This window comes from Typha angustifolia, chromosome 8 (assembly GCF_048772165.1).
Source record: "Typha angustifolia cultivar Huaian chromosome 8, ASM4877216v1, whole genome shotgun sequence".
Classification (NCBI taxonomy): Eukaryota; Viridiplantae; Streptophyta; class Magnoliopsida; order Poales; family Typhaceae; genus Typha; species Typha angustifolia.
The window spans coordinates 11,471,273-11,484,441 of record NC_133246.1 but is presented as its reverse complement, the minus strand read 5'-3'; the positions used below and the strand labels follow the sequence as shown (position 1 = coordinate 11,484,441).

The 13,169-nt window shown below is 38.6% G+C and overlaps 2 protein-coding genes across 4 annotated transcripts; one reads left to right on the top strand and one right to left on the bottom strand.

The window, feature by feature from the left end:
• Positions 1-304: 304 nt before the first annotated feature.
• LOC140765092 (sirohydrochlorin ferrochelatase, chloroplastic) lies at positions 305-12,567 on the bottom strand. Of its 3 annotated transcripts, none has more exons than XM_073104008.1 (6): positions 12,078-12,566; positions 11,682-11,905; positions 11,541-11,602; positions 9,038-9,148; positions 8,855-8,947; positions 305-409 (listed from the first exon to the last, which is right to left on the bottom strand). In XM_073104008.1, the coding sequence occupies exons 1-6, from the start codon at positions 12,113-12,115 to the stop codon at positions 389-391; spliced, it is 549 nt and encodes a 182-aa protein (XP_072960109.1). In that variant the 5' UTR covers positions 12,116-12,566; the 3' UTR covers positions 305-388. The 3 variants fall into 3 exon arrangements, with proteins under 3 accessions (XP_072960109.1, XP_072960107.1, XP_072960108.1); XM_073104006.1 differs by lacking the exon at positions 305-409 and adding an exon at positions 6,512-7,109 and having other exon boundaries at positions 12,078-12,565; XM_073104007.1 differs by lacking the exon at positions 305-409 and adding an exon at positions 7,116-7,930 and having other exon boundaries at positions 12,078-12,567.
• On the top strand, positions 4,784-6,318 carry LOC140765091 (protein ELC-like). The gene is made up of 2 exons (XM_073104005.1): positions 4,784-5,485; positions 5,669-6,318. Exons 1-2 carry the CDS (start codon positions 4,916-4,918, stop codon positions 6,041-6,043), a joined length of 945 nt encoding a protein of 314 aa, XP_072960106.1. The 5' UTR covers positions 4,784-4,915; the 3' UTR covers positions 6,044-6,318.
• Positions 12,568-13,169: the final 602 nt, after the last annotated feature.

The following is a 13,169-nucleotide window of genomic DNA, read 5'->3' as shown; positions in this document are numbered from 1 at the left end:
TAATGCAAACTCCAACCATGTATCTAACACATGCATACTCATGCTAATCTATCACATCCATACTCATGATAGAAATCATCCCGACATAAAACCATAACAGCATAATCATCTCCAATCATCTCTATATATCACCAATGTACTCATATCTCAGATCAGTCTAATCAAGTGCATGATAAAATATGCTCGACTGAAATCATCTCTATATAAAGTCATATAATCATGCTGGAGGCCAAAACATGCATGTACATAATATACCATATATCCTAATTTGAGAAAGGGATCTAGGGGATAAGACTACTCACCGTCTGATCAGAAGATACAAACCACGCATCTCTCACGTCCGTCAGGTAACCGAGTGACACTCATCGCTAGCAAGGTCCACGGGGTCTCAAATAAGAGGGTTCGGGATCTGAAAATGTTTAAGTAACATAAAGTTAGTTGTTTATCCCATTATAATCCGTTCGAGTAAAATATGATGATTTATTAGATTTTAGAATTTCTACTTGTTTTTATGATTGGCTAGATTTTAATTATAAATAAAATATAGATAAAAATCTAATTATAATTAAATTATATCTTGATTAATTAGGGACTATGTAGTCATTATCTTATTTGCTACAAAATAATAATGTATAATAAATTAATAGAGTTACTTAAAAATGTATATCATAAGAATATTAGAATATAAATCTAATAATTATAATTTACAAATTTATCTATTAATCTAATATAGATATAAGTAAGTAAATAAATAAATATAAGTATTACCTATATTTATACCTAATTAATCATTAATTATAAAAATTATCATTAATAAAAATACATTGAAGGATATATAATATTATTAAAATAGTTAATGTCTAAATAATCTATTTGCATTAATTAAGAAGCAAAATACTTAAATAAATAACATAAATAAACTAATTAATTAATAAATTAATTACAACTGCCATCAGTGCTGGGCTCGGCCCAGCACTGTCTGCTACAGTGCTGGGCCGAGCCCAACACTGTGCAGAAAGAAAGAGAAGGAGCTGAGGAAGAAGGAGAAAAAGAAAGAAAGAAAGAAGGAAAGAAAGAAGAAGAAGAAGAAGAGGAAGAAGAAGAAGAAGAAGAAGAACAGAAGAGAAAGAGAAGAAAGGAGGTGAGGGAGGTGTGGACCCAGGCCGGCGGGGAGGGCACCGGCAGCTGGTGGCCAGCCAGCTGCCGGCCTCTCGCCGGCGGCTCGGCTGCGACGGGCCCGAGCCCAAGGTAAGAAAAAGAGAAAGAGAGAGAGATAGAGAGAGAGAGAGAAGAAGAGAGAAGAAGAGAGAGGAGGAGAAAGAGCTCACCGGCGCTCGTGGAGGTGGCGGCGGTGGCGATAGTCCGGCCTCGGCGAGAGAGAGAGAGAGAGAGAGGTTTAGAGAGAGACCAACCGGGAGAGAGAGAGAGAGATTTAAAGAGAGAGAGGGAAGGCGGTGAGGGGGGGGGGGCGGTTTGCGGCGGCGCCGGGGCCCGCCGCGGCCAGCTGGTCGCAGCCCATTGGCTGCGGCAGCGGCAGCGGGCACGTGGCGCCCCCACCACGCAAGCTGCATGCGCAGCTTGCATGGGCACGAGGCCGGCCACAGTGTGGCCGGTCGCGTCGTGCCCAGAAATTGTTTTTTTTTTTTTTTAGATTGGGTTGTTACAACTACTATTCCTTAGTAAAATGAAAATGAATTAAATAACATTAAAGATTGTTAGGAGTTAACCTAAGAGGTTTTTTGAGGGCTTGGATTAATCTAGTTCAGCTTCGGTGCTGGGGCTTTGTCAGTTCTGGTGTTGGTGGCACTAGAGAAGAAAGAGGGAGGGAGTGAAGGTGGAGTGGAGAGGGAGAGTGAACGGCTAATAAGAAATAATGATAGGGGAAACAGGGTTAGCTAGGGTAATGCATGTGCTCAGCATGTGCGGGATTTTTTTTTTTATCTAAGTGTTACACAAACACTCATGCACAATAAAAGAAAGAGGAGATAGAGCAAAGTTCTCAAAATAAGTCTCAACTTAGCCAACCACAGCTACACTACAGATAAAATAACATGAGTCTTGAAAGATTGAGCACCCGACGAGCGTAGAAAGGAATATATGCACATAATGATAGAGTCCATCGATTATACCAAAATCACCTAAAGGAATATATGCACATAATGATAGATTCGTAGTATGCAGCTTTGAGATATGCCACTTCAACACACTTAAGTGCAAAAGCAACGGTAACCATTTCTTTTTTATCTCACTTGAAACTAAAAGTTCTCATAGTAGAAAGTATCCCTCACACTTTCAATATATATAAAAATATATGGACATAACATATACATCTATCTTTACACCCCCAAAGTCAACTACTAATTTATATACACAAATAAACTCCGATGTAAAACAACCTAGGAGTCGGACCTAATGTGTATGAATCAAATGCACACACAAATAAATATGCAATAAAACTCTGATATGTAAAGAGAATAATATAATAGTATATGAAATATAAATTATAAGATGTATAGATAGAAGGAAAACAAAATTTAGCAATAAGAAAATAGATAGCAGTAGAGTAACAAACAGTATAACAAAGAAGTTAGAATAGTTATCCTAGTGTAAGCATTATCCGTTTCTGATTAATTTCTGAAGAAAATAGATAGCAGTAGAGTAACAAACAATATAACAAAAAAGTCAGAATAGTTATCCTAGTATAAGCATTATCCGTTTCTGATTAATTCCTTAAGATCTGTTTCAAAATCCACACATCTAACGCTTGTTATGTTCTAAGTATCTTGAGATTTATACCCAGTAGTATGATCTATATATCCGACTTGATGGTGCTATAGTGTTGAACATCAAAAAATAATGAAAAGTGAGAAGAATAGAAAAAAAAGAAAAAGAAAAAGAAAAGATAACCCAGATTCACTTGAGAGGGTTTGAAAATATTTAATTACCTCTGAAAAAAATCTATTGCAGTTAGAATGATAAAAAAAACTACCAAAATACGAAATACAAAGACATAATTAGACATTTTAATGTGAAAAAACCCCTTATCAACCAAGGTATAAAAATCATGGATCTTTTCTATAAAAATCAAATCAAGCACTACAAAATACTTACAAATCGATTGTTATTTCTTATAATCTTTTTGAGAGTGCTTTCTTTGACTCCATCTCAATGCACTACTTCCCATACTTAGTACTCAATCTTAGTGACATTTAAGGGTTATAGGCTTGCCGTTATAATCTTTGAGACAATATCTAATGAAATCTTTAAATATAGTAGAACTCCAACAAGATAAAACATAATCTCTCCAACTCCTCTTTTGAATAATCTCCAATGAGATTTTTTTGACCTCTAAGAGTGGTGCCTATTTTCTTAATACTTCCTCTTTTGTAGCCCCCAAAAAATAGGCTTCTCAAACTCTAATTTACAATAAAATAAAAAAGATTTCCAACATATTCGAACAAGTTCAAACAAGCCCACATTAAAAGTTACTTCGAGTAATTTGTGAAGCTCATGGGTAAATTTTGTTCAAACAACTTCAAATAACATCGAACAAACTATTCAACTTTATCTTCTAGAGCTCTTAGGTAAGTCTTACTCAAACAATTTTGAATAAACTTTAGACAATCGAAGTTTATTCGAACAACTTTAAAAAAATGACTCAACTTCTTCTCTTAAATACCTTTTGGAGCTCTTGGGCAAATTTCTTCAAACAAGCTTCGAATGAATTTCGAACAAGCTTCAAATGAACTTCAATTTTTGCCGCATCAATTATATTTATCTTTTAAAATTCATAGAATATTATGTCATAGTTGATACAGTAAAAATCTGATAAAATACACATGACTAATTTTGTTTAGTCACTAATTTGTTAATTACAAAACCTAATAGGTTTCACTCCTTATTTTCCCACACATTTTCTTTTGGATGGGCTTCGCCACGTAGGTCCCATTAACTCGCGTAAATAGCCAAAATTTTTATTGTCTCTTATTTATTTCAAAATTAATAATAATATTCTGTTACAATTAGGATTTTATTTCCTTAAAAAAAGAATTGAAATTCTATCGTGACTAGTTTACACTGTACACTTGAGTTATACGTTTTATTATAAATAATTCAAAATTAAACCTAATACGACTCTAATAGACTCAAACTAAACCTAAATCAAGCCTAAAGTAAAACAACTCGACCCAACAATGAAATGAAACTTAAAAATCAAATTCTGATCCGAGAAGGATTGAATGGATCAACATAAACTTAATAGTTACATCCCAGTCATTATAGGGTCTGTAGACATGAATAACCCTAAGCTCTACTATATTCTTATTTAATTATTTATCCATTTTTTTAAACTACATAGATATGTATATATAGATACGAAAAGGGTTGGAATTGAGGTTCAGATGTCGCCATCAAACCAATGTCAATTACTTGAAAGTTTTGTTGTCTAAATTATTCATTAAAAAAAAGAAAAAAAATTTTATATGCCATATGTTCATCCTTAAATATGCTAAAACGACTAATATACCCTTTTTCACGGTATGAAATTAGTACCGAAAAATTAGTATCGGATAAGTTTTATCGGTAAAACTAGCTGTTACGGCCGTCAGATCATACTTACAATTTATTCTCAGGCATTAAAGTATTATTTAACTTTTATTTAACTGTTATGCACCAAATTGACTCTGTCTTAAAAGCTAATGTTACTCCAGCAACACTGAAACCATGTGTGTCATAAATAAGCTACGAAGTATCTCGCATAAAATTTAATCTCCCGTTGACTTTGAAGAAACTAAACAATAGGCCGAAAGACTACGCTTTAAAACCAGTAGAAATCCTCTCCCCCTCCTCCTCCAAGAAACCTCCAAAAAAGAGAAGAAAAACTATATTCCAGAGTGAGAATAAGACGTATTGACCAATGGTGCCGTCGCCGGCCATGTCGGCGCTGGCGAACGATCTCGTGACCGGCAACCGCTTAAATCGCCCGTCTCCTCTCCCGTACGAAGAGGCCGCCCTTTGGGCGATCCACCGACACCTCCTCGCCCTCTCCGACGCCTTCCCCTCCTTCTCCGCCACCGCCTCCCTCTTCACCCACAACGACGGCAGCTCCGCCGTCCTCCTCCGCGTCGAGGGCTTCGTTCCGACCCCAAACGACCATTCCCGCCGCCTTCCTAAAATATCCATATGGCTCATCGAAGCCTACCCTTACCTCCCTCCCATCGTCTTCCTCTCGCCCCCCGGCTCGCTCCTCGCTTCCCGCCATCCCTACGTCGACCGTTCCGGCGTAGTCTCCGTTCCGTACCTTCGTTCTTGGCTCTTCCCCAACTCCAACCTCGTCGAGCTCGTGAGATCTCTCCCCGTTCTCTTCACTCTTCACCCTCCCTCCCACACCACTCCGAAGGATGATATCATCACCGAGATCGTCGCCGCCGTGCAACGACACCTCCGCCAAGGCGAGACGAACACCGAGAGCCTACTAACCTTACAGGTAGGATGAAAGTATATATCATGAATATAGTAAAATAGTAGCTACTTTAATATATGAATCTGAAATATTATTTTCACATATATAGAAAGAGACTATTTATGTCGTAAATTTGGATCCATATTTGTATTCAAAATAAAAATGGACACAAATATAGATTTTGTCAACGATTTCAACTACATGCAGGCGTTATTGAAGCAAAGAGAAGAGATTATAAATCTTGGAATGAGAGAGCTAGAGAAGGAGATGATGGAGTTGGAGCAAAAGCTACAGATGGTAAGGATGGATACCGACGTGGTTGAAACCTGGTTGTCCAGATCACAGAGAAGGTCGAGAGATGCGACGGCGCCGGACATCGGGGATGTGTTCGACGCCGGCGACACGATATCGAGGCAGGTGATGGAGAGCACGGCGGCGGACTTGGCGGTGGAGGACACGATCTACGCGTTGGATCGGTCGGTGAGGGAGGGGTGTGTGTCGTTGGGTGAGTACTTGAGGAGAGTGAGAGTTTTGTCTAGGGAGCAGTTCTTCTATCGAGTTACGTTGCAGAGATTACGGTGAAGATGTTCTCCCTCATTTGCTTAATTAGTAGTGGTGCCCCTTCTAGCTCTGGTTGTCAGATGTATAGTTGCCAATTATTCGAGAGTTAAAAAGTAACAATGCCAGATTAATACTATCGTTTTCTAGAAATGATATCAAGCTCTCTAAATTCAACATTTTATCAAGAAACATCAGACATTCTAGCGCACGTTGTGTAAGTATTCTTCAGTTTGAATCCAACACCTGTTTAACTGAGACACTGTTGATTTCCTACTTCAAGAACACAATTTTCTTCCACATGAGATTAATCTTCTGACAGAAGTTCTTAATTGTGTCAACTAAGTTTGGTGCATGCTTGATGATTTGATGAGCAGTTCGATTCAAAGGCACAACGCGTGACTGACTAAAGAAAGCAATTTCATGTCCTATACTCTTCATATTAATAGGATGACGTGAAAAAAAATTAACTGGTAAGCATATCATGGGCCTAGATAGTGGTAGAGGCCATTCACATTTGGCCAGTGCATCATGAGAAAACTATTTCAGTTCAAAATTGATGATTTATACAAAGAAAATAGCATGGCAAGGTTAAAAATCTCATTCATTTCCTCCAAACATGGGAGACCTCAATCACTTTCCAGCTAACCTCTTGGTTGGGAATCACATCAACCAAATTGTCCCTTCTCAAATCACTTGACTGATGACAGCAAGACGAATTAAGGTTTAACCTTGTAATGGATGCAACTGATATGGCACATTGCACACTATGCTGATATGGTACATTGCCCACTATCTCCTTGCATATCATTTGTTCCGTAATGTACCTGGATCATAATTTGACCCTCCAGTTACTTCAGCTTTTATCTTCTTCCAATTACTTTGCCCACTATCTCCTTGCATATCATTTGTCATGTAATGTACCTGGATCATAATTTGACCCTTCAGTTACTTCAGCTTTTATCTTCTTCCAATTACTTTCTGGTGATCAGTATAGGCGACATTTTCCCGTTCCAGCACATACACTACATTCATTAGCATCACCAGCTACATGGCTCAAACAATGTTTTATGCGATCATTCATCACATCCTGCATAACATCTTAAGTTTAAAACGAAGATCATGAAAACTCACTTGCTGAGGGAATGTTAATAAGTTCTTTTTCATGTTTCATGAGTTTATAGAAGGTCAACTGCCTAAGTACTTCCTTTGTTTCCAATATGGCATATCACATTACAGAATGGAATGATTTGGATATCACAAAGATAATCTGGGCTTAATCAGATGAAGTCAGTGACAATTCTCCCATCATTGAATGTGTCTTAAGCTAAAATGAGAAAAGCCAAGCTTTCAATTTCAGGAGTTATATGAATGGTTTGCTTATCAGATTGGCAGGAATCCTTCGTAAATCCAGCTGATTATGCGACCAAATAATGTATGATAGAACTCTTGTGCCACTGGAATTTCTTCTCTAAAAGTATAAAAGTTTTAGGCCTTTAGCTAATCCACAAGTAAAAATTCTTCCTATATGGTACCTACAAATGGTTCATTTAGAGGATTGGCAGGATCATGTGGTCTATAGGACATCTACCTGATTATGCCACCAACCATATATAATAAATCAAAATTTGGATATGGTTGATTTCTAAAATGGATCCTCATAATAATGGTTCCAAGGCCTTTTCTCTAGAAAAGAAGGGTTTCAAGCCTTCAATGTTGTGCCCCTATGTAACACCTTACATCTCCATGAATTCCACAAAGGTGACTACTGGGAAAACGTGGAATCCCTTCGATTATGCTGACGTCATAACCAACACTCCACTCTTTCCCTGTCATCACATTCTAGCTCTTAAGGTGTTATGTGGTGCACATAGGCAACAACCTGGAGTCATAGGGTAGCACCATTTTGGCCTGAGTGCAAGTAAAGAAATCAGTTCAGGGGAGGAAAAATTAGCTTAGCTACTTTTAATAACGAAAGAACTTTAGGAAAAATGGAGGACTACTGAGTCAGTAGACATGACAACTAGGAATGGAAAGAAATAATTTCTTTGTAGAAAACTAAATAGACATGAGCAAATTTTAGACAAAATGAAGAAATACTAGAGGCCAAGAACTGTTATGTCAGTGGCACGGGGCATGCGAATTACCAACCTTCGCTCAGCACGATACATATTGCTGGCATGTGTCATGCTGACTCAATGTGTCTCTGGCACACTGAATAGTTTTAATATGCCCAAAATATGATCTTTAAACTTTTTTAGACCTTAGGTTTTTAGTCCTAAACTAAACTCCTTCAATACTATATATTACTGTAACAAATGTAATTAGATTTTAATCTCATAATTTTCCCTAATTTTTCACGGACCTTCTAAGTTAGGGCAAATAACTTGGGAATAACTAAAATTTTCCTTTGATTTCTAAAATTTGAAGATAATTTATATAGATCAAGCACTAAAATACGACCAAGTAGTAAAAAGGATAAAAGAGACTCCCAATTAGATCTAGACATGCTCAATTTCTAATAGCACACACCAACATAGGTGGCTATTAGAAAGGATCAAGATACTCTCCTAAATCGGTGCCGATAATCCACTGGCACAATATGTTTCAACCTATGTCGACCAACATGGCAATCCATGCTAGCCCATGCTAGATACTATTATGGCGCATCAGAGAAAAAAAAGAGACAAACATCTCCTAACTCCAAACTACATGAATATTAAGTATTAGTGCAATTTCTGTAGTCACTGCTAGTAGATGGAAATACAAATTGGTGTGAGTTATGATCAATTATCTACTCCTAAGTCCTAACATATGTTGAAAATAGTTTCATACCACCATAAGCTCATGCAAGCCAAGAGGTGCTGTAATGATGTAGGATATGCCTGGATGCTCCCTGGATGCCTCAGCTACCAAAGCAGGGATGTCCTGAGAAACATACACCAAAGAATAAGTCTTCAGAGAAATTGTTCACTTATAAATGAAAATTGAGTCTTAAAAGGTTCGTCTTTGATGCACCTGCTGCCAATGTCGTCCAGGAAAGAGAAAAAATGGACTAACAATTACGCGGTTCGCTCCTTTTTGTACACATTGCCTGAATGCATCCCTAATTGATGGTGCAGCCAGTTCCTAGTTTTTGGTGGATATATAAGCACTCAGCAAATTCAAAGAAGAGATCTGAAACCAACTTAAATTAAATGATGAAGTATCTTGAAATGAGAGACCAGAAAGCTCATTTTCAGTAGGATGAATACATTGGACGTACAAGGACATCATAAAAAGCATGCTAGTTCCCTAATTCAATAGCAAAGAAATGTTCAACGAGAAAGAGAAAAGGCTATGAATACCTATACTGGGGTCTGCAGCAAAGATTAAGGCAGAAGATTAGCAACATAAGTAAGTTAGTTATAACACAATAACATTCCCTCAGTAAGCTTTCTACTTGAAGACAACTTAATATGTAAGGCAGTAGAAACAGTGGTTCCTGACAATTTACCAGTTGCTTCAGAGTTGTATTAGAAGGACAGCAGAAACTGGAGAAAAAGGAAAGCAGCAGAGGTAATTTACTTATTTTACAGAAACCAACTAATTCCCATCTGACAAATAATCACTTTAAAAAGATAATGACTTGTAGTACCCATACTGTGCATGCTTAAACTGGTCAGTTAATGTATAATATGTCAATTGTCTATATATACCAACAGAGGGGACTATCTTGAAACATCATCCTCTGTATTAACAGAGTACTTACCTATGACCCATATCAGCCCATTATAAAAATTTTGTGATAGCACTTGGTTAGCATGTAACTGTGTCACACTGCAGATTACGGTGAACTCGTATAGTTGCTTACTTAAATGGAGTTGTGATAAGTAAACCTTTGCACATATTGCGGCTTACCCAGTCCAAACAATGATTAACTTAAAAATGATATTTATAAGAGAATGCACACTGAAGTAGTCAACTTACCAAATTTTTTACCCATAATTTTTAAATCAGGAATTTTGAATCCAAGTTATTTGTTCGTCTTACACTCTATAAACATAGGTACATATCCTCCTCCAACAATTTAAGTGTGCCAGCACAAGGAGTATAGGTGGCTAATATATACAGTCCATTGTGCCCGGCATGATTTGGAACAAGCCACAACAGCATGATCTGGCCTGCTCTTATCATGCCAAAATGTGTTGGTCAAGGATACCAATATCAAGCATCACAAGGCATGTCACTTAATCTTATTGTGCTGATAGGAAATCAACATTGACAGAGCCTTGTAACAATGCATCCGCATACCTGCCAGCCCATGCTGGACTTGTTGCCCCTGTATTGAATATTCGACCTTGCATACACATACATGCCGTGCGTGCTGGACTTGCTACTCCAGAAATACATGCTTCGAATCATATGTATTCTCTCCTTGCCGACAAGTTGCGGGCACGGTGCATAAGACCAACAACTAGGTTCAAGCTTAGTACATAAAGACCGATGAGGCATGACATTACACAAGGACATTGGATAATTTCAGGTACCGTGAGAAACGAGTTCATGCATACTGTGCCTACATGCTGTAACCACACCATAAGCTAATAGATCTCAAACGGTGACAAAAAAAGGTCAACATAGAAAAGATATTCTCCAACACATATACATACTTTTTTTTAATTTTGAGGGCATTGAATCAAAATGAAAATTTAAGCCCCATAAATTTGCCACAGCTTGTGCCTAATGTTATTAGAGGTATCAACTGCAACCCATTGGTCAGCTTGAGTTTGAGCAATAAGAATCTGGCGTGATCATAGCGTAGCCCAAACAGGCCACATGAGAAGTTATAAAACCATGTTATTTTATCCTAGGGAACAAGCAGAGTGTAAGTGAGACTGTGATGTTGAGCCATAAATCTAGTTTCAAGGTGCAACAAATATTTCATGCTTGAATAGGTTAGGAGGAAATCAAGCTGAAGTTCCAATATACTCAAGCTTAAACATACTTTTTTCCTTGGCCATGTCACATGGGTCAATTTCTCAGTTCTGTGATAACTGATAAATACTTGACATCTCCAATTCTTTGTGACTTGAAGAAGTGCATCCAAGAGCGAGATGGTAGTTGTCATATACAGATGTGTGTGACAATAGAGAAAAACAGAACAGGGTAACTTCTACTATAATGAAAATAAAAAATTTCAGAAAAGAATATTCCAGTTGGTGGTTTTCTGTGTTTAGAGAAGAGATAAAAGAATCAAGATTATGCATGAACTGCAAGAAAGCAAAGAAAAATAACATATGAGTTGGATCACTCAACACCACACATGAACTGACAATCATAAGAGAGGAGGAAGCGTATGGGCTTAGAAATAAATTCGAGTTAGGAAGATGCATCACTTGCGGCACCCAATCAGACATGATATATGAGTAAATAGTAAAAGCTAAACTAATACCCAGCAGGGCAGTAAAGCTTTTCATGTCAGTAAAAACACTCATATTAGGGAAGTAACAATAAAAGTACTGAACAGTTAGTTAGTTACCATATGAGCAGGCTCAACTATCCGGTAACCAGTTCTGGATTTGAACATAGCAACATACTCATCTGCAATCATAAAGCAAAATAAGCCCATTAGCTTAATATTCATGAAATAAGCATAAAAATCCCAGAACACTTGGCTTACTCAGCATAAGATTGGATTCTTGACGACGAGATCCATGGTCCACAATGATCACACCATCTTTTTCGCCCACGGTATGTTCTGCCCTTTTGGACGATTCATGCCCAATACTTGAAGAAGAAGACTTCATAGAAAGATTTCCACTCACTGTCGTGATCCTTTGCAACCTGACAAACTTGGGGAAGGCAAAGTTGCGATGGTTCCTCACATAAACCCTACTTGAAGTGCTTTTATTAAAGAACAGAAAAAATCAAATAAAATCAGAATCAAGAAGTAAAGTAAAAATTCATTCTTAAAGAAATTAACACTGAAAACACAACTAGATCCTGCAGCTAGCGCTAGCCCAAGAATTGGAATGGGAAGCGATCACCTTATACTAAATTATGAGAAAGGATTTACCCTGTAGAAGCGTGTGAAGGAATTGTGGCGCAACGCATAGCTCTGCGATTGATTTTGAGAAGAGGATGGGGTTCGGTTTGAGGGGTTAAAATGATCGCGAATGGAACCAGGGTGGACCCGAATCGCGAATGGATGAGAAGATATGAGAGGTAGGCCGTAGGCGAGCCGAGCCTGGACTGAGCACGGCTCACTTACGCTTGTACCGAGCTTGAGCCCAGTCAATTCGTAAACAAGACGAGAAGAGAGGAGGAGAGGAAAAGAGGAAGGAGAGGAGAGAGAGTGGGAGGTGCGGCCCTAACCTAACCGAGAGCGAGAGAGAAGAGAGGGAGGGAAATAAAGGAGGAGTTACCGGGGAGAGGGAAGAGAGAGAGAGAGGAGAAGAAGGTGACGGTGGTTGGGGGCGCCGGGAGGAGGCCGGCGGTGTGATGGGTTTGGAATTTGGCGTGAGAGAGAAGGGAGAGGATGGGAGAGTCTTTGACCGAAATGGATATTTTCTAAACTTTATTTAACATTCTATCTCATCATATTTTCTAAACTTTATTTCACATTCATCTAATCACATTAGCAGTCAAAAACAATAAATAAATAAAATTAAAAGCCATTCTTCTTGTAAACGAAAAGTTTATATCTTAGATTAACACACTCATTGTAACACCCTAAAATTTAAAAAAAAAAGGGACCCGTGCACGCGCTCGGCGCGTGCTTGCATTCCAATCGCCCTGCCACCCCCCGTCCGGCCCGTCTTCCTCCCCTTCTTCTTCTTCTCTTGCGATGCACGCCACTTAGCCCTCCCCTATTTCTTCTCCACCCTGCTATCTCTCTCCCTCTCCTCTTTCAGAGCCGACAAAGCCAATCACACGACCCCCCCTCGGTAAGCCTCTAACTCACCGTTAATTTCAGTAATTAACCCCTCCCCTTCACTGTCGTCAGAGTCCTCAGCGGCCAACGACTCCGCGTCTAGTCGTCGGTCCGAGAGCTCTAGTGGAAGGGGGGCTCTCTAGTCGAGCTTTGGACCCTTAGTGTTGGGAGGAGGGATCTCCATGGCCACCGGCCATGGAGTGCGTCTCAAGCTACTCCCCCCTAGGCGAAGAG